This window comes from Pelmatolapia mariae, linkage group LG15, assembly GCF_036321145.2.
Source record: "Pelmatolapia mariae isolate MD_Pm_ZW linkage group LG15, Pm_UMD_F_2, whole genome shotgun sequence".
In the NCBI taxonomy this organism is placed as follows: domain Eukaryota; kingdom Metazoa; phylum Chordata; class Actinopteri; order Cichliformes; family Cichlidae; genus Pelmatolapia; species Pelmatolapia mariae.
In genome coordinates, this window is record NC_086240.1 from 5,360,194 (window position 1) to 5,382,592 (window position 22,399).

At 38.7% G+C, this 22,399-nt stretch overlaps 1 protein-coding gene and 1 pseudogene across 2 annotated transcripts in view; one reads left to right on the forward strand and one right to left on the reverse strand.

Annotated features, from left to right (window-relative positions):
* The window catches only part of LOC134642677 (MAM domain-containing glycosylphosphatidylinositol anchor protein 2-like), a 191,157-nt gene that overhangs the window by 112,445 nt on the left and 56,313 nt on the right, over nucleotides 1-22,399 (reverse strand). For both annotated transcript variants that reach the window (XM_063494596.1, XM_063494597.1), the window contains one exon: nucleotides 2,843-2,982. In XM_063494596.1, coding sequence (XP_063350666.1) covers nucleotides 2,843-2,982 — 140 coding nt within the window. The remainder of the gene's footprint in view (nucleotides 1-2,842; nucleotides 2,983-22,399) is intronic.
* Nucleotides 11,144-21,466, forward strand: LOC134642891 (low choriolytic enzyme-like; annotated as a pseudogene).

Below are 22,399 nucleotides of genomic sequence, written 5' to 3' on the forward strand. Positions count from 1 at the left end.
CACATATGGTGTGGAGTTGACTGACAGGAACATATATTTATTTGACAATTAAACGGAAAGGCAGAGAAGTCTTGCTGCTGCTACAAGTGTGTTTGTATGTGTGCCTGTATTGGCTGGATGCATGTATGACTTTATTATTAGAAAGCCCTTGTTTTTCTTTCTGAGGTGGGTGGGCGGATAGGCACAGGGCTGACAAGGAGAACGGCTACAAAGAATATGCTGCCTGGTTGGACACAATCCAGAGACTCCCACCAGTGAGAAGGCCTATAGGGGCGTCTCTGTAATTTAAGAAGTGTGCATATTGATAGACATGTGAAGAATTAATGGTGGCAAAATCGCCAACCACGGACCTATTTACTCTGCAGTTGGTCCTTTGTGGCGCTATACTTGGCACAGCACCCCTCAGTGTATGCATTAACCCAGCACCAGTCAAAGTCAAAGAAAGAGACTGCAATCTGAACATTAACATTGAAAAAGGCAATTTTGTGATTTGCTATTGCAGAACTAATTGAGGATTTTACTATGCTAGAGATGTGCCATGAGTCTATGTGATATCATCATCCTTGATTCAAGCTGCTATATGGAAGGATTGCTTTGGTCACCCAAAGATAGCATGGGAGACACCAACTGGTCTGCAAAAATACAAACTGGAAATGCCGAACATTTGCCTTGAAAGGAAAAGCTGCACCTCTTGAAATGTGTTGGCTGCAGCGGTGAGCCATCAGTTTTACTTTGAAGGAAACTGTTCTCCGTTTCCTGTTTTTGTGTCAGCGTTTTAAGTTTTGCTACCACTTGGTAGCTAGCAAGTTTCTGGTAGCAGCCAAAGCTGCAGTTTGGTGCAACATCCTCTCAGCAATCAATTTTACCTTTGACTTCTAGCAGCCTCTGACAACTGCTGGAAATATGCATTTGTCAGTGGCCTAAAGACATTGACCCGTTCCTGGGCCTGTGCAACTGAGATCTTGGTATAGATATAGAGGGCATATCTGACTTGTCAGTGTTAACTTCCAAGTGAACTGTGCCTACCAGTATTTTTTAAATAATGTTATATGAATTCTGAAGTCTGAGAAAAACACAAAATGTGATTTTTGTCTTTTTTCAGGCGTACCCTATATAATTTAGTAAAGTAAAACAAGTTATAGAAAAATGTCTTGCTATACTCTATGGTTATGATGTTTTGGTTAATATAAAGTACTGTAGGCAGTTGACAAGATTACATGTGAGAGTTAAACGTGGAAATATGTATAGAAGATATCTGCTAGTATCACAGAGAAGTACATACAAAAGACACAGAAAGCAAACTCACAAACACATAAAGAACTGTTCGCACTGGTTGTCTGTCCAAACTTGCACACTTGTAAAGTATCAAGACAGGACACAAAAAAAGAAGTACAACCTTTGCAAGTACTGATTATTTTCCCCCTGCATTGGTCTTGAAAGATAGAGAAACTCAGCTCAATTAAAATGTGGAACTTTGGGGCAAAGAAAGGCTCAGAACACGTTCTAAGGATTAATATTTAATTCTAATGAAAAGATGGGCTGTTACTGCTGTATTAACTTGCAAGTCTGTTTCCGATGAGGTCACACACCTTTTGGTTTTTCTTGCAACATCACAAAACCAGCCTTAGGTCTACTGCCATTCCAGATAACCACCTCAGCCTCCTAAACCACTCAGAATGAGTGTGCTCTGCCCCCAGTCCCATGCCACTACCAGAGGGGGGACAAAGCTGACACATCCCAAAGTCCGGAGAGACACAGCCGAGACCCACTGTGCCAGGGGATCTGCATGAGTCTCATAATGACTCTGTTTCAAAGGAGATCCTGCCTTTCCTGCCACAGCCCTGCATAGCTTTTGATCTCGCGCTACACTCCCACCCACTCCCTCGCTCTGCTCTGTTTTTCAAAAATTCTAATTAAGAGGAAAGACAGAGATGATGAGTGCAAAGTTGTGACCCCCTCCCGGGGACGGAAAGAGACGAACAGTGTGCCTGAAACAGTCTTATTCAAGGAGCTTCACCTTTTCAGTTGAAACATAAAAAAACCATATGCGTTTTGGTTTTGCCGTCCAGAGTTTCTGGAGATTCTGTAAAATTTTTGTTATTGAGCAAATCAGAAGCAACATGTAATAAAAAGACAATAAAGGTTAGGGTGACCTACTGGGTTAATAAGAACAAAATGTGATGGTCAAGTAATTCATAGCAAACCTGTTTTATGTATCTATGCGGCTCATAATAGCTCACATTTAGTCTAAAAGAGCAGATGAGACCTTATTTTTGCCATCTGCTTACGTTTTTAAACTTTTAATTGTATATTTCTAGATTTGAATACTACAAACAATGCATAGTGAGCACAAAAAAACAAACTAATTATAAGCTTATTTTCATCAGAGAAAAAAGGTGTAAAGTTTTTTAATTAGTTCACATCACAACAGTAAATAAGAATGTGAGGAAGGCTTGCTCTCAGATGTTGAGAACCCATGTGCATTCACATGACCCAGAGTCTTTTAACTGTGGCCTGTTTCTCACTCGTTTGGCAGATGTTTTTGCTGTTTTCTGCAATCTCATTTTAGTTGGAAGCTGTAATTATCAGCATACAGGTGCACAAAGCAAACGAAACCATTAATAATTAAAGGATTAAACTTTTAAGCTGGTTTAGTGCAGACTTATGTGGTGTGCAGCTTTGATGCTAATACAGAATTAAAAGAGAGCTTTCTGCAGAGAGGAGAGATGGATACAGAGATATGGTACAAATTAACAAACTGCCCCATGATTTGCATGTGCAACTATATTTTCTTTCCCATGGTGTCGGTTAAGGGCAGATGAAAAGGCGCTGACTTTCCTACCTGCGGTCGAGGATGACCTGTCACCAGACAGGTGAGCTCCAGGGTCTCCCCTTCTCGTATGGTGTAGACTCTCTCGGTGTGCCTCTCCTCTTCAACATTACAGGCGTGCCCCGAGTGTATAATGCGGACCGTAGGAGGTGCTGTTTGGGGGGGAAAAAGCACAAAGTGTGTTAGCATTCTGGTCGTTTCTGAAGGAATGAGTAGTTTAGTGAAGTAGATGGTGTATTGATTAAAAGGTTGTCTCACTTATAACAAGGCTATTCCAAAGCTTTGTGCACACATTTACACTGCACCAAGCACACAAATAACTAGAGGCAGGTAAAAGAATTGCAAAAAGAAGTGACACTACTTTTATAGCATTCCCCTTGGCTTAGCATTTTAAAAGCTGCCTATTAATTATTGGGGACTGGCGGTAGTAGCACTTTGTTTCTCTCTAAGTCACAGGGGTGAGCAACCAAACTTGGCACACAGGTAGGCCCATAAAGGTTCTTATCTATATCAGAGGTTGTGACAACATCGTGTCGCTAAATAACCACTCAGCAACAGGCTTAAATCATGTATTTTGAGTATTTATGCAACTGTAACACTTTATAAAAGCATCATATCATTTTTGTTTCACCAAAATAACCTTTCATTTAAGTCCACAAATGTTGAATTATGCATGATGTATTATGATGCCATCCTGCTACCTAGCAACAACCTAGCAACAGTGTAAAATGACCCACTTTAAGCATATAAACAACATCTATTGCCCGTGTTCTCTCTTTTTTTTTTTTTGTTATTGCTTTTTTGTTACTTTGCTCAGTGTGATTAGGCTTATCAGTTTGCCAAAAACACATACAGGCCTAACAGTACTATTGCACAAAATTTGTATGATTTTGTTTGGGCCAGTGATTGATTGAGTTACTTGCAGAATTTTCTTAAAAGACCTTCGCTCAGGGAAGAACTATCTTCGTTTTTGATTTTAGGGTCTTTACCTTACAATATAAAGTGCCTTGAGGCAACTGTTGTTGTGATTGGGTGCTATATAAATACACCTGAATTGAACTGAAGCTTCTTAGAAAGGTTGGGGAGGTACTGTACGTTAGCTGTGGCAGAAGCAGTAACCGAATAAAATACGTCAAATTTCAATCAGACAGGCAGCAGTAATGACCATCTGCAAAATACTGATGGTATGCCACAGAACTAGTAATCTTGGAAAATATCTTTCACTATCTCCCCTATCCTCTGTGCCATCAGATATCAGAATTAATTCAGAACTCAGTGTAATTACATGGCAGAAGGGTTTTATTACAAAAATGATTACTTAAAAAAAGAAATAAAAGATATATCAGTGCACTTCTGGAAAACACTTTGACTCAGAAAAGCATAATATTTCACGAAATGTTACTACCAGCTAAAAAACTGCCATTAGACCATATGGAGAGTGGGTGTCCATATTTAAATTACTGCGTACCTCATTTTGGAACAGAACTCATCATGTAGCACATTCATTTTTCCGCATAACTTCCTAATGCAATCTAATCAGGGATATAAAAATGCCGGAAACTGCAATATGAGCAAATTAAACTACCCACAGCTGTCTGTTCACAGCTGTAATTACCACACTGGTGTTTCTCTCCATCATTTATTTGACCCTTGTGAGACGGTGAGAGGATTTTTGGTCTCTGCACACACCAACAGACAGTGGTGCATACGCGATGGGGGTTAAACTGAGCAGAGGAAGGAGTCATCTTAGGTAAACCACTTCAAAATATTCACTTCCACTGAGCTGTAAAAAATGCAGTTGCATGTAACCAACCCCTGACAATACTAGCATCTGTTAAGCATTTATTCCTCTCCAACTTACATGATTAGTGAAGAGGTTTGGGATGAGATGATTTAGAGAGCGGATACGGGGTATCATTAGGAGGAGGAGTACAAAATGGTGAAAAAGAAGGGGGAGAAAAAAAATTCATGCTGAAAAATCACGAGGAGTTTCAGACTGTTGCTTGCCTTTCATGTTAGAGGAGCAGCTTCCTGTGTGGGCCTCTCTAGGCAGAGCGTGCCCCAGCAGCAGAGTCAGTTCTACCTCTACCCAGGCTTCAATGCTAATGAGCACATCACCACTCCTCTCTAACGCTGCTTTGGGAGTCTCAGCCACAGTGTATCCCTGATACTAGCCATGCTGTTTGTTTCATCCGGGTTGTTGGCTTAATGCTCCTTCTCACTTGTCCTGCCTGCCTAAATGCCACGTGGTGATGTGCACTGATACAGGTGCTAACTGCGCGCGCATGAAGCCTTCCTTCTTGTCCTTGCCCTTCATTGTCTTCCCTTCTCAATTTGGACACACTGGTGCTGAATTCCATGGGGGGGAATAAGGGTCTGAGAAATAGGCTCAGTGTAAGGGAGCTTCACACAAGGCTGCCACTTGAAACAAAAAAGGCTTAGAAACAAGACCCCAGGGTACTAGCTAAACAAAGTGCTAATGCCATTTACTCCATTGAACCAGTATCTCTCTAGCATAGGCTACTATCAGTCCTGGAGGAAAATAGGGAAACACCCATAATTAATGATCTTCAGCTCCTATCACAGTTACTGCAACAGCTGCATACACAATCGCATAAACACACACTCGTTCTTTATGCAGACAACACCAGGCTTACAGCCACAAAAGCAAATAACCGTCTCTTGAGCTTACATAATGAGCATCCTAATGTTCTAACAGTGACACATATCCTTGTACAGCTAAGACCTGCTTTTTCAAATCGTTTGGCCCAAAGCGTGAGCTAAAATCACTGTCATTACGACGTAATTTTCAGTTTGCATTCATGAAAGCCACTTGATACTTTACAAACAGTAACTACTCATATACTTAGAAAAGATATTTAGGAATGGGCAATGTGACATTAATGCTGTGGGATTTAGGGCCGGGGCTTCACAAAGTGAGACATCAGTGGACTGACAGGTCTGAGATAAAAGATGTGCTGGTTGAAGGGAAACAGGAGACAGACAAAGCTTTGAACACACCACAGCAGGTCAGAAGTGTCAGGTTATATCCCTTTAATTCTTAACTACATCCCATACAAGTTCATTACATGGAAAAAGATGATGTCTTATATACTGCAAATGGTATGTTATAAAGGGCCTGTCTAATCTTTTCTATCTACCTCCTTGCATTGAATGGAGAATAACAGTTTTGCCTTACAGGATAGATGTAGCTTTTACACATTTTTTTTTAAATCTTGTTATTTAACCAAGACTGGTGTGCTGGTAAGGTTGAATTACAGATCGTATCTTATATGTACAATTATTATGACTGCCTGACATGTTATGTACAGCTGTATAAAGTGTCATATGTGCAACAGTATATCTAATCTGTAAGTAAACATCTTAAATAAAGCAAAGTCAATTTCAGTAAAAGCTTCAAATTTAGATGCATCACATTATGTTGTATTTAGCAGTAAGTGCATGGAACATGCCAGCAGTAAGAAACTGCAGATCATACATTATTCGGACTAGCAATGGTCCAATTTGCTAATGTTTGCTAACGCTTAACAAAGATAACTTAATTTAATCCTTAATTTTCAGCTAATTTAGTTTTGCGTAGTTAGTTTCCAAACCAACAAGGCCTAATTATCTTTAGTGGGAGAAGAAACACTAAGTTCATAATTCTAAGAAATGGAAAACACAAAATGCTCTGCAGCAACTTGAAGTCCTACAGATGTGATAATAATTAATGGTACCCGCTGGAGTTTTGCAAACAACAAAAGTTATCATTAAGACGCATCTTGACACACAATACCATCTGGAAAGCATCTAGCTTCATTTTTTGGCATGACAGCTGCTCAGACACACTGCCAGTGCAGTAAAAGCATACATGGACAGAAAAACACATAATGGAAGACTATCAGTCATGGACTGGCTTCCCCAGAGTCCGGACCTCAGCATCATCTTGACAGAGAATGTAACAAACAGCTTTGTATTTCCTTCAAAGAGAGTTCAGGCTGTGTGAAGTTAGTGCTTTTTTGTGCCTTTTATACTGTATTTCCATGTATGTTTGCACATTTAAATGAATCTTTGCACCTGTTTCTCAATATAAAGCAATGAGGACTTGTTAAAGACTTTTTCACCATATTCTACTCTGTTTGGTTGATGTGAGGCTGCTTCTTGGGTCGAGCATGCAGGAAGCAGGACATGTGGCACCTGCTCGCTCACTGTGAATTTTCCAGACTGTTGCACTTTTTACTAGCGAGCTGGCAGGTTAAAGACTGTTTAATCTTCAATCTGAATTGGACATTTACATTCCTGCTTGCAGCTCCACTGGGTAACGTTGAGAAGAGTTCACAGCTAAAGGGCATGTGTGAAAACAGCTTTAGTGATTAAGCTTATCAGACACAATTTAAAAACAACCAAAAAGATGCTACAGAGTATTTTTAAACCTGAAACTGGACACTTAATCTAAGCAGATTAAAATCAGTCATCCAGACCTGCACAAAAATAAATAAATAAATAAATGAATAAATGTGAAGATGAAGCAGTGCTATGTTCCAGCTTTATTGTATGATGTCATCAAACTGTTCATAATCTGGAGTGCTGCTGTTATTGGTTGGGAATTGCGGCCGTCTCTGAGAAATACCTTACAATTACTTGAGCTGAGCAGTGCTCAGAAGATTAGCAGCTGCCATCATCCATTTAGCCATCATCGTTATTTTGGACTTGTCATATTAAATGGTATTGAGAATCATGGAAGTTCAGTGGTACTGACTACTAAACTTCTGATATTGTGACATCCTTCCATATACATTTTCAAATTCTTCTTCAAACATGCACATCATAAAAAAAACAACAGGATCCACTTGTTGAAGCACTGTTACATAACCCCCACTAGGGGTGATAAAAAACACTTCCTTCTACCGTTTTCCAGAAGTATAGCTGTATGGTGCAATAAATGAACAAGAAGTATATGAAATAGTAATTACACAAAATGATACCATTAAGAGTAAATAACATTTATTTCTGTATAATATTGGAATATTATTTCCTCACTGTGTTTGTTTTGTACGCTGCTCCACAGCAAAGCATGTGTACAAGAAATATCAGTATAATAAACACAAACGAAAAGTATAATATTAAGATGGCTTGTTTATGTTCACCACATGCACTTGTGATTAAACAGCACTGATGCGCATGTTGAGCAAATGTTGTCTTGAACCTTTGTGTCACGATGTGAAATTTGCATAAATGTAAATCTCCGCCTCTATTATTACTCCCCCTCACTATCCCCATCCACCTAACCATCTGCAGGCACAAACATCCAAACTCTCTCACACACACACACACACACACACACACACACACACACACACACACACACACACTAGCTTCCTGGTAATTATTAGTTTAAAGAAAAAAAGAAAAGCAGCGGACCTGCAGGGTAGAAGCAGGAGTCTCAGATGTGAATCTCTTTTTCATTTTGGTTTCTCATTTCCATAAAAGTGACATCATTTTCCCTGCTGCAGAAATACACAATACTGAGAGAAAATGCAGAAAAGTAGGAGGAGAGAACGAGACGACGCCTCGCCACATATGACTGTGTGTGTTAAACTGTTAGTTTAGTACTCTCACTTCACATTCGCCTGTACCTGAGAGTGCTTGTGTGTACGTTCAAGTTTGTGTTGTGTCTTTATGTGGTTAATGAGCATCATACAGTAGAATAACTAGCCTGCCTTGGCCTCAGTTAGGGGAAATGGAGACGGCTTTATCCAGTACCGCCAGTGGAGATTAAATTGGATTTGGCTAAAAGCAGCCTTGTCACCACAGTTCTGGAGTGCCTGGGTGGCAGAGGGAGTTCTTGGCAATAGTCGAGACTCTAAATTTGACAAACAAATGAATGTGAAAAAAACTCCCAACAGCTGGGGCTCGTTGTCACTGTGGGCTTAATGTCCTCAGACCAACCCCTGAGGAACACTAACCATATCCTGCTAGTTTTCTGGCTCCGTAATCACCTTCTCAGAACGAGAGATCCAAAAAGAGAAAAACAGCACAGAGTGAGAAACAGGAGGAGAAAAACATATGCAATATGCATGGAGTAACAATTTCATGAAATAACTGTTTTTGTTATCACAAAATACTCATTATATATTCTGTGCTGGCACCACCGGAAATACACTTTCTGTTGCTTTTAAAAGGACTGTTGGGGAAGAAAAGGCAATTTCAGCTGTGTGATAACACTGCACAATGCCAACATCAAAAGCTTAGTGATAACGCACAAATAAGTTCACATTTGCCATATCTGCCAAAAACAATGGCTTTTCAAAAGAAGATTTGTAAAACTGCTTAAATACTCTACAGCCAACACTTACTGTTAAATAATACAGTCTAACATGCTTTCAGCAGACTCTATTAAAACCGCATGTTAATGGAATCAGTTTTACCGGAGCCATCACTTTTCACACAAGATGCAAGACCTCTATACATGTGCTAAACCGAAGAACATCAAGTATAGATGTCTGCTGAAAACAACTACAGTATCAAGTTCAACATTTGTACTGCTCAAGAGTCACCATGGTGAATAGTGTATATTGTGTACCGGGGTGTAAATCGATAAAATGTATTTTCTGTCTAAGACAGTGAATATACAAGTGTATAAAGGTCATACAGTTAGCAAACTGACTCAGTTACATAACATACACAGCATGAAAAAGGGTTACTACTTTAACTGCTAGTCATAGCAGTATATTTAGTAGAAAAACCCTCATGTGGATTAAACCAAATATATTTGTATTTGAATATATGAGAATGTACATATATGAATTTAACTCTAAAGCTATAAGAGGAATGCTTGTGTTTCCCACTTCAAAATGTGCATTGTCTCACCAAACATTTTGCTTTAGTTTCAAAAGACTATAAAGCAACACTTTCTGGCTATTTGCAGTCTATAGACAGTGGGATACTGACACGTGGAAATGCAGTATTAGCATTCATTGGGTTCTGTGCTCCTAGCCACCTGGCAAATGTTTAGTCAAATATTCACTCTAACATCTTTTAGCAGCCAAATGCTCCACTTTGTACCCCAACTAGTTGCTTAATTCAGCTTTTTGATGTTTTATGTGAATAAGCAGTGTACAATGAGCTTTATCAGTGTTTTTCTTCTTCTTTTGTTTTGTGAACAGCTGTGCGCTGCCTTTGGAAACCAGCAGGCTAATAAGAACGGTGAAGTTGTGGGGTAAAATTATCTGACAGTGTCAAATACAGACTGGTTTCTGACTGGAAGGGACTACTCTTACTTTACATACAAAAATGTGAATTATTGGTTTTAAATATTGATTAGTGCAGTTTTAAGATTGTCAGGTTAATAATTTATAACTAAGAAAGTATTCGAATAAGAATTCTACATTGAATAGTTATGCAAATACAGCTTTCCAAATACAAGAAGGTGATACTGAATTATACAGCACATCCATTATTAAATTTGGACTTGGTTCAAATTCTCTCAGGTGATGCACAACAGTGCCACTGGTTATATCTGAATAAATTCTGTGGGTTTTACTTTTGAGAGTAAGTAAACATGGGCCATTGCCAAAGGCAACACATATTTAATTCTATTATTTTCTGTGCATCTCCCTGTGCCTTTTGAAACTGCAAGTTTACATTGCACCCAGGCCTGGCTACTGGATAATTGAAAAGCAACTCATCCATGGGGTCATCCATGTGTGTAAGGTCTTGAAATGGTTTGCCAGCAGCACATGCATACTATTACATCAGAGGTTGTCAGAGCGTATTGATTACACACTGTAATGCACTCGCATGGAGTCTTCATCCTCCACTCTTATTGTAAATGAGACTCTGTATAGATCTGGCTTCACACTATTGGCGCAGATCATCTATCCCACTGTGTACTGCGGGGCAAAAAACAAACACAATCTTTCGGTGCAAAGTTTGCACCACAGAAAACACGTTTGTCCAGTTCAGCAGAAAAAGAAGACAGTCGTTATTAAACTGAATAGAGATGTTAAGTGGTCTTTTTTTGGCACAAGAGAACAAACTGAGCTAGATACGCGAGTTGAGACAACTCATTAAAACCGCTGAGAGGTCCGTTTGTCCGTGGACATGGATCATTACAGGAACACAGAACACACAGCTTTAGCCCTCAGAGATTTCGTTTGGAGTTAGGCAACACATACCAAAAAAACACACACACACACTAAAACACATATGCAACCACACACTGAGTCACGTATACACACATCTTGTTACTCTAAAATTAGGCCAGTGTGAAGCTGCCAAAGCCCTGCTGAGATGGGAAGAGAGAGAAAAGAGATGACGATGAAGGGTGAAGGTAGGGAGATTTAGAGGACAGATTCGTCTTTGCTCCCATATTACAGCACTTCACAGCAGGGGTTATGGAGCTTGACTGCATACAGCTGCAGCCATTATGTTCGTGCAAGCTTTATGCCATGCGAGCCATCTTGAGGAAGTGACATAAATGAGGCTGGTAACATCTGATGTTTGACTTTGAAGGGATTAGTATTAGAATTTTAGTTTTTACTCTAAGCCAAACATTTGAGGCTAACACTGTTAGACGTTGCGTGGTGTCTGGCTGGAAGCAGTGCTGCGATGGTACTTTCTTGGTCTGTGGTGCTGAAACTTATCAGTTAGTGCAGGGAGAAAAAAGACAGCTATGCCTGTTCTCTGTATACAGTGATGAGAAGTTACCTAATGTGTTGTAATTTTTAATTTAACTCTGTTTAGCACAGGCATACATCCAGCAGAAACCCAGTATCTTAAATTTACAGCCCTTAAATTTGATTAAAAACTCTGAGCATGAAAGACTTAGACGCCAAGATTTGCTATATGAGTTCTTCAATGAGAAACTGTTCTGCAATTTGAGCTTCTGAGTGATACTGAAATCATTAAGCAACAGAAAATAAATCTGAAAATATTGTAATTAGTAAATTGGTAATTTTTTAATGATAAATGTCACGCACAAACTGGGCTATCTATGACAGGAAATTGAACTGCTAAATAGTCAATCCAGCAATTAGGAGCCATCAACTTGGAATCAGTTAAAGTGCAGTGGTTCTTTTTTTGTGCTAATTTACAGATGGATACATTAAATGAATTATAAAGGAAATTTTTAACAGATTATCTGAAAATTCAAAAGAAGAGTGTTTGGCTCAACCACACCAACTGTGAACAGAGAAAGGAAAGAGGAGATAACAGATACATATTTTTTTTTCACTTTGGAAAACTACAAGTCTTACTTAAGGACGATGGCGTGTGCATGTATATCTGAATGAAACAAATAGCAACACATACAGCAATTACTAACACCTATATTAAAGAAAATGTTTTTTAAATAATTCCCAATCCTTTTGATTGTTATAAATATATTTTTTTCAGTTCCTCATCCCTCAAATATGCAAATATGATGTTACAATAGCCTTTTCTGTTTGTTTTACGTGTCATGTTCAATGTACATCACCAAAATTTGTATCCATGGCAGAATTTTTGCTCAACTCTGAATTAAAGCTAACGTTTTTGATGCTGGAGTGCGTGAACCCTAAGCCAAGTACAGAAAAATTTAAGGTAATACTTACCAAACAAGCATCTGATGAATTTTCTTAGAATGTTCTTGAAAAACTGGGGAGGAAATGTAATGTCTTCCTAAGTGAAAAAATGCTTGTTTTCCTGCATGAGCAGTGATTAAAGGTGCTGTTAGCACTGTTTTGCCACTGTGCTGAAGAAGGGGTTGAATGGACTGAAACAAACTTGGAATGGATTAACATGAATGTGCATAATCATGTAGGGCCAAATTCAAACGAGACAAGCTCATACATTACCTGCAACATTTTGCAGTGAAAGCAGAAAAGATAGGGCAGGTCTAAAAACCCCTGTTCTATCATCTGATCTAATGGCTCTGTCACCTTAAGATGCTGGCATGTGTTATAGGGCCATTAAAATGGACACGACTTGAGTTCAGTGAACACGTCCTTGGCTCGTGAATGCCGGAACAGGTTTACGAGGAATAAACTTATAGGCCTTGACAAGTACATGCTGGTAAATTTAAAATCTCATTAATGAAAGGCGTCCACAGTTAAGCAGCACCTGCTAGCTCACATTATTATTAGAGAAAGTGAGATATGAAACTATATTTTGTGACCAACAGTACTGCAAATACAAATAAAAAAACTCACCCACACAGCATTAAAACATAACAGCCAGAGCATTACGGTTAAGTAAGCCTTTGTGGGCTTTTCCTATCCCATTTTACTATTCTCTCCATTCACGGTGCCACATTGGCAAAGTGGGCCTGTTGTGGCAGTTTGATTTCCCTAAACTACACTAATCGGACATCTGTAGGGAAGGATAAAGCCCAGATTGGCTGTAACAGTGCAGCAGTTATCTGTTGATAGGACTAACTCTGGCCAACACTCACACGATTGGCTGACGCAAGGCAGCAGCTCTTTTTTATGGTTGGCTAGTAGTAAGCCAGCAACAGCTCACTGAGAAAAGGAGATCTGGCAACCCTCTGAAGATTGGGTGCAGCCCGCCAAGAAACTGTCTGATGATTGGCTGTGATGGCTCCAGAGCGAACTGATTGTCCTATCAATGCCCACAGTGCAGACTGGCTGAAAGTGCTTCCTGCTGGCTGGCATTGCAATATGCAGCTATCCATAACACCTCCAGGGGGCATATGTCCATGTCTTTGAGTGTGAAGTGGGTTTGTGTGTGTGTGTGTGTGTGTGTGTGTGTGTGTGTGTGTGTGTGTGTGTGTGTGTGTGTATTTGCAACTGTATATCATCCATAACTTTTTCATTGGGGAGGTGTGCAGCTAAGCTCTGCCAGCAGGCTCTAACACCTCATTATTCTAAGCCAGGCAGGAAATGGGTTTTAGAGATCTCTCACTGAGCAATGCTCTTGGAAATATGGGCTACACGTCTTCCAATATCAGCGGCATAGACTGGGGAAATGCCTCTTTAGTTCAAGTTAGCTATACTACAGAAATCCACCAACTGACTAGGCACGCAGTACGATATCACAAAACACAAACTGTTACGGTCTTGTGCTAATTAATTTGGTTCTGAGAGTTTTTGAGTTTTAATGAATATGAATTTTTCCACTGAGTCTTGTTAACTGAAGGGTGCTTATTTCATGTGATGTTAAATACAGCTTGGTGAAATGATGGAGATGAAAAATAGCAGTGCCTAAAGCCTCATTAGGGGATTTTCTACATTTGGTGGAAAAACTTAAGCTAGCGTGCATGCACTGACTGGGGCATTTACGGAGTTGAAGGAGGAGACAGAAGAACTGGATGTTAACCAATTTTTTTTTTAAAACAACAACAACAACAAAAACTAGTACTCCTATTTCAGTATACATTAGCATGTATACTGAACTGAAAAAAGCCAGCCTAATTTCACACTATATGCAGGTGTAACACTAGAATAATTTAGTTTGAAGCAGTAAAAACTCACGACTGGCCAACCCACTTCATTCAGTCCCACATGTGTACTGTAGCAGAAGATCTTTCAAATGCAGCTTTTCATCTTGTACCTCATTCATACCTATAATACCTTGCCTACCATCACAACCTCATGAGCTTACATGGCAAGCTTTACCAAAGTAACCCACCAAGAAGTTTAACAAATCTCCTAATATCTTGACTTGAGATGTAATACACCTGCACTGTGTAATTTGATGCAATAAGGTGTTCACTAACAGTCCATGGGTTGAACTGGGTGTCTTTACAAAGTTAAACCAGTGTAATCTTTAAGCCTAACACTAAAACATATACATATATACAGCATCTTGCAAAAGTCTAGAGCCACTCTCATTTCTTTACAGTGTACTTCCAAAGAGCAAGACTTTGTTGTAATTTTTTAGAGCAATAGTTCTCCAAGCTTTCAAAGTTCTGCTTTTTCCACTCATTTTTACTCCAGTACTTGTACCTGTCCATTTTCATAAAAGGTTTTTTGTTTATTAAGCCACTTAACACTAAACAATGCATCATTCGAGCACAAAAAAGGTACCTAGCTCAAGGGATGAATCTGCGTTGTGTCTGGACATAACAATGTTGCAAATAACCAATTTCAGATTGTATCTTGCATTTTGTTACTGGCAGCCTGGTGGAGAAACATATATTTCCTTTAGCCGAATCTATAAAAAATGCAAATGATAACACAATTCAAAAGATCTAAAAAACTATTTTTACACCAATGAAGTGATTCCTAAAGAGTCATTAGCTGGAACCCTAGCATATCTTGGCATGCTGTGCAGTGTGTCGGTCCTTCACAAATGTGAGGGGACTCGGCCCATGGAGGACAAAAAAAAAAGTTGTAGACCTAAAAACTATCAACATCAAATGAACAGTATCTGAAAGTCATGTTCTTAAGAATTAGGGGGAAAAAAACCTAATAAAAGAACTGACACTGGACCTGATCCATCGGCATCTGAAAAACATTTGATTCTGAAAGCTCCATTTTACAGCAGGACAAAAATTCTAAATACACTGTCAATTCAATAAAACCATAATTGGATAGAAAAACTCACAGTGGATTGACCTGGTGAGATAGACTGGCCTCAACAGAACCTGCACATCAACATTATTGAAGCAGTGTGGAATCATCTTGATGGAGAACAGAACAACTTGCAGCCAACATTCCTAGAACGGCTTTGAATATCCTTCGAGAAACATTCCTGAAGACTACTTAAAGAAATGACATGAAAGCTTGGCCATAAGATTTCAGGCGATGCTCAGGCTGGTCATGCTCCATAGTGTTAGAATTGTTTGTTAAAATTGTACTTAAAACTGTGTTTGCCCCATGGACTGTATTTACATGTGTGATTTCAATAAATCCCACATTTCCCATTCGCTTTTTCAAAATAGAAAGAAATGCTGGGTGGCTGAAGATATTTTCACAACACTGTATATTGTATCAAGATTTTTAGAGCTTTAAATCATTTACTTTAGAAAGTTTACCAAAGCATGATCCTTCAAAAACAACAGAGCAGATTGGAGCACTAGTTTTATGTTTACTCAGCTCTGTGATACTCATGCAAAACAGTGTACAATTATGTATATGACAGTGAAAGCCAAATCACACTAGCATTCATCTCAAAGCACTGTATATTGTAAGATTAGAAACCCAAAACATAATCGGAAAAAACAAAACAAACTACAGGGTAACATCATCACTTCACTGCAGAAACCTGTAATGCAAACTCAACTGTTAAATCTAGGAAGCATATGTTTCTCCACACTGGGATTGAGATGTTTTAAATTATTTCATTAATGTTCTAAAAGTTCAAAATGATTGCATTACAGTATCTACACAGAAGTGCTAACAGAAAGGGTTTATCTCAGCAACTTTTGCCTGAAGGAAGGGAAATGGGATTGCAACTACTTCTCTAACATCATCAGTTCTAGGCGAGCTGGGAAAACGTGGGTGGGCAGACTGAATGAGTCACACTTTTCTCTCGCTCATAATCAGTTTTGATGTGCCCCTGAGCAAGGCATGTACCGCACTATAACTGGTACCAATAAAGACAGTGATGTGTTAAGAGTATGTTTCCTCCAAAAAAGTCCACAATCCCATTAAGTTTCACCAGCTGAACACATCTTGTGAATTTCATTTTAAGTTTGCTACAGTATTGGCTCCTGTGAACTCTTTCCATTAGACACGCACCAGACACGGTTATGTTAAAACCGCCTGACCAAAAACAAAAAAGTTCTGTCTTTTTATTTTGCTGCTACTTCTCTTAGACCTTTAAGATTATCAGTTTCAAATGTGCCTCATAAAGCACTTGACATGTCATCCATCAGACGCAGTTATTCTCTGAATGGACTGTGCAACTAGATTGTGGCTTAATCAATCTACAATGACATCTGATTTAATTTACTTTTCACATGGCTCTTACAGGACTGGAAATGCACACCAATTAAGACAGTGTTCATATTCGATGTAATTGTTCCTGTTTGTCTGAATGTCAATTATTATGAACACGATGTTTACCATCACAGATTGACTCTAGTATAAAGAACAAGGAGAGGGCAAGAAAGGAGACAGAGGAAAGCAAGCGGAGAGCTACTTCTATAAAGTCTTTGGGTTGTAACCCCCCCCCCCCAAAAAAAAAAAAACAACAACAAAACATCAGCTGCATGTCAGACATGAAATTAACAACTGAAGAAATGGCTTAGATATTTCAACACTTGCATGCAACAAGACATAATGAGAGGGTTCACAGGTGATGCTCGACATGAATGCAGTATATAAAACAGTTAATTATTATTTTGACATCCAGTGGTATTCAGAGCAAAAGGTGAAAGGAAGAAGAGTAAGCAGGGCACCTGTGTTGGGGTCAGGGAACCGACTGTAGGAGGAGAAGCAAGAGTGAGTAAGAGCCAGCAGAGCGGGCTAACATGTTTCATTTCAGAGGGCTATTATCACGGCAGAGGACTTCCTGGCACACACTCCCACTGAACACCAGTGTAGCAAGTCTAAATGTTAAGCGCACTGTTTAATAGTCTATTACATAAATTGATATTGCTCATTGACTGTTGTCCTTGGCTGCCCACATAGTGTCAGAGGAAGAGACTCAGATGTACTATAGAGCAGAGAAGGGCTAGGCTATGTCATCACTGCTGTGTGGTGTTCAGGAACAAGGTCCCAGAAGTTCTCTTTTGCTCCACTTCTTCCATTTACTACTCCACCTCCCAGAAATGATGAAGTCACAGTGAAATAAAAAACGGATTCGAGCTATTATGTAGGGCTGCATCCATGGACTGTTGCCTTTGTCAATAAAATTGTAGAAAAAAAAAACTCATTTTAATTTCCTCCGGTCTAAATTGGAGTTCAGAATCTGTTTTGGAATAATATAAAACATAAATCAAGAGAAAGCTTTTCTTACACTGGAGAAGCGAAATCAAGAGAATTGATTCATTTTTTCTTGACTGGGAATTGATTGCTCAGTCAAATAAGAGTTTCACTTCTATTCTGATGCTGTATATTGTACCAAAACCCATGTAAAGTTTATACAACTGCAACCCTCTCCAGGTAATATCTTCTTTATTTGCATCAGACATTTGTTTTCTGTATTTCATTCTTTTTATTTTCTCCCAAATTTAGAAAACACTAACTTGTCTCTAGTTAAGATGAAGGCTGTCCTGTGCTGTATATAAATCAGATTTATCCAACCACCTAGCTCACCATCAGAGCTGGGCAGTTACTGTAATCCGATTACTTTTTTCAAGTAACGAGTAAAGTAAGGGATTACTATTGCAAAAAAGGTAATTAGATTACTGTTACTTTCCGGTAAGCACGCTGCGTTACTGCGTTACTAAAACCGTGATTTTTTTGCGAGAGTGTCTCATGACAATGATGTAAGTGAGTGTGACGTTCGTGGCAACAGCTGTGTGCAGATCAAAAATGGATAATATAACGAGTGCGGCAGAGAGTATGACCGTGCAGCGTTTAAAGCGTGGAAGGACTGACCTTACTTTGAGTTTGATTCCGTAAAAAGTGACAAAGTCATTAGCTTCCGCTGTTCACTGCGTGGGAAGAAAACTTCTTTTTACAGCGAAAAAAACCCCTAAACTTCCGAGCAAGCACCGACAGTACGCTGCCACAGTGGGAATGTGAAACTCCCAGATCCTTCCACTGACCGCTACGACACACCTGCACCAGGGCAAACCTCCGCCTGCCCCACTCCTGCTATACAGGTGAAAATAGAGCAACAGGACCGCTGAGTCTTTGATTTTATTTATTTTCTGCTGTTTTACGTGCATTTATTTGAAAGAGTGAGTGTAAACACCAAAAACTATTTTATTTTATATGCTGGAATATGCAGAAAATAGGTTTAAATGTTAAACCAATTTCTTCCAGTCAGACAATGTTGCATATAATTTAATGTTTACTTCATGCGTGAAGTTAAAAGATTAAAACTAATAAAACTAGTTTCAAAAAGAGACTTTTGCATTTGATTACATTTTATATGATGGATTATGCAGAAAAAATAGAATTGGGCTGAAAGATCTATTGCTTTATTACCTATTCAGGTTGTAAATCATTTTTTTTAAAAGTAACTAAGTAACTAATTACTTTTGAAAATAAGTAATCAGTAAAGTAACGGGATTACTTTTTTGGGAAGTAATCAGTAATTAGTTACTGATTACTTTTTTCAAGTAACTTGACCAACACTGCTCACCATTACTACAGTTTTACACCATCAATTAAAAATATGCTCATTCTAAAAAATGTATGGTGAGAACCATTGTTTTGGTTTGTGATCTAAAATTTTCAGTTTCAGTTTGAACATTTTGCACACAAGTTTGTTCTTAGATTTTTTAATCATATACAAAAACAAAAAAAATTAGCGGCAAGTAAAATAAAAAAATGAAATGTTAGAATTTTAATAAAACCTGCTGCCTGTGACACACTTCTTGGATGGGCTGTACAATGAATCACACTCCAATATGTACCTTACCTTGTGATACAAAAATTCTGAAAACACAAAGGTACTTATTACCAGAGGTAATAGAACAGTACGTATAACAGAGCAGCATAAACCTACAAGTGTTTTTCTCTATCCGCACCAACTGAAGAAGGAGAAAATCAACTGATTCACAACAACACTACAATTTTAAACACACATACATCAGCCTTTAGTTCTCAGGTGCGTAAATGGTTTAAAAACTACTACTTGAAAGCAGTGCCAGAAAACTCTTTACACTGAATGTTTATAGCATAAGTTTAGAATGAGATTATCAGTGTGGAAACAGTGGGCAAAGCTACACAGGGCACACTAATCAGTTGTGTGTCTAAGGCATTAATCTCTGTACACAGACACACCTGGACACTGGGCATATAAGCTTACCCCTGACTGGGTTTTAGCATCACTTTGTTGGAAGACAAGTGAAGTCTCTCAGTTGACACCTTCACCACTGGCACATCAAGACCAACATGGACCTTACAACAAGAGTTTCTCTTCTGCTGCTGCTTCTGGGCCTCATCGTGACCATGTAAGGAAATACTAACTAAAAACTAAACCTGCTTGTAAATGCTGTTTTTAATGGATGTCACATCTCCCATAACATTGGCGCCTATCGTTATCTGTAACACAACATTATAAACAACTATATAAAAATCTATATTTTTTTCTGTATTATTTTCACAGGCTCATGCTTATAACTAACAGTTTCACATTCTCACTTTTCTCATTGTAAAAACAAGGTTGTATGACTTCTTCTTTTCTTGCATTTATTAGAGTTCTCTGGGGAGGACATTAGCACAACCATCCTCAGGATGAACAATGGTGAGTATCCAATCATTATATTGGAGAAAAACAGCGCTCTTATTTTGTCAATTGCCCAAAAAGTAATTCTTTCATGTATTTCAATAGGATCTACAGAGTTTCTGGTGGAAGGAGATATACTCCTCCCGAAAAACAGAAATACCATGAAATGCCCAAATAAAAACTATTCCTGTTTCCTGCTGATGGAATAGCCTGTTGATTCCCACATCTGGGAATGTTGACATCCCTTACGTTCTAAGTGATAAATATGGTGGGTTTAACTGTGGTGCACGTCACAGCACATTAACATCATTTATCCAGTGAAACAGTTATGTCACTGATTAAGTTATTCACAACTGTAGATGATGGTGAGAAGAAGACCATTTTAGAGGCCATGAAGGGCTTTGAAACAGCAACCTGTGTTCGCTTCATTCCACGCACAGCGGAGGCATACCTAACCATTGAACCAAGATATGGGTAAGTTATTTACTGCACTACTATTTGATTGAAGGTCAAAGTTATACTATCTGGTTGAAGATAGGAATATTGTGGTTTCAGTCACATGTAAATAAATATATTTTGTCTAAAAGTACTGCAAATTATAAGCTATAACGCTTAAATTTTTCCAAGTACTACAGCAACCATGTTGTCTGTTAGAATATTCCTTATCATTAACTAACAGTAAAGAAGCATTCACAGACTGGATGATAAGACAAATTTCACTGCCTTCCATACATTATTTTCTCTGCTTTCGTTTACTGTTTACATTTTTAGCTGTTTCTCTTTGCTGGGTCGTATCGGAGAAATGCAGGTGGTGTCACTGCAGAGGTTTGGCTGCGTCCAGCATGGCATCACCCAGCATGAGTTGCTGCATGCACTTGGTTTCTACCATGAACACACTCGAAGTGACCGCGACCAGTACATAAGAGTCAACTGGCAAAACATGATAAAAGGTAAAAATGATGATTAATTGAAATCGGATTCATTGCTTAATCTTTTCAACTTATTGGTGTTTCTTCTACAGATTATTACATTGACTTCTATAAGAAGGACTCTTACAATCGCAATACTAAATATGATTACTCCTCTGCCATGCACTATGGAAGGTAAGGCTCAACAAAAACACAATCTTAAGTCAAATGTATTAAATGTAATTCTCTTTCACAGAAATATATTCTAATTAATCGGCTCTTGCAAATTCTTCCTAATTATAGGACTGCCTTCGGAACTACTCCAGAGTCAGAAACATTAACTCCCATCCCCGATCCCAACGTTCCGATCGGCCAGACTGTTGGCATGTCTGACATCGACATTCTCAGGGTCAACATACTTTACCAGTGCCAGAACTAAACAGGACGAAAATATTTAAAGCATTATAATAAAGCATTGTGACTTCTAGAATAATTTCTGAGTTGTGTGCTGTGATTAACATTCACATAATAAAAATAACTAAAAATTTATCTTATAAAACCTTATTTAAAAAATGCTAATGCTAATTAGTGCAAAGTAACATAAAAATAATATGTCACAATTTAACAAAAACTATGCCACCGAGAAATAAAATAAAGCTAAATATGATGCTGGAAAGAATTTACAGCTTTGGGTTTTCTGAAGGTTATTCTCCACCTAACAAAACTGCAGATGTGTAAAAAGAAAGAAAGAAAAGCAGATTTTTTGTGGGCTCCACTAGGCTGACATCCAGCTGAATGAGATCTACCTCTTCTTGCAGTTGCAAAGCATTAGAAATAAAGCTCAACCGAATGGATGGGTCATACATCATTGAACATTACTCGTGCTGTGCTCTGGCTCCAAAACTCAAATTGGATTACCTGTGCACCCACGCAGATCCTCCAAAGTGGACAAGCACAGGCATGCAGCCAGCACATACACACCGAGACGCACATGTTCAAAATGCTTCATGCAAACATTGTAAAATATACAAATACATTGAATTTGAAGTACATGGAGTTCGCACATAAAACAGAAGCCCAAGTTTGTAGCACTGTTTCTCTCTAACACACACAGACACACACACACAGACACACACACACACACACACACCCACACGCACACACACAGTTTAATTTTACCCCACTGATAATAAATGCCACATTATTGTGATGTACAGCAGAGGACCACGTCATTTAAAGGTTGCCGTGATGGAATCTCTTCAAAAGCGCCAGTCCTGTCATGCAAAATCAGACCCTGAAACTGTTTATGGCGCTAGAAAGCTAGACAGTACCTCTTCTTTCCTGTAAACAACAGTCTGGAGGATGATGATCT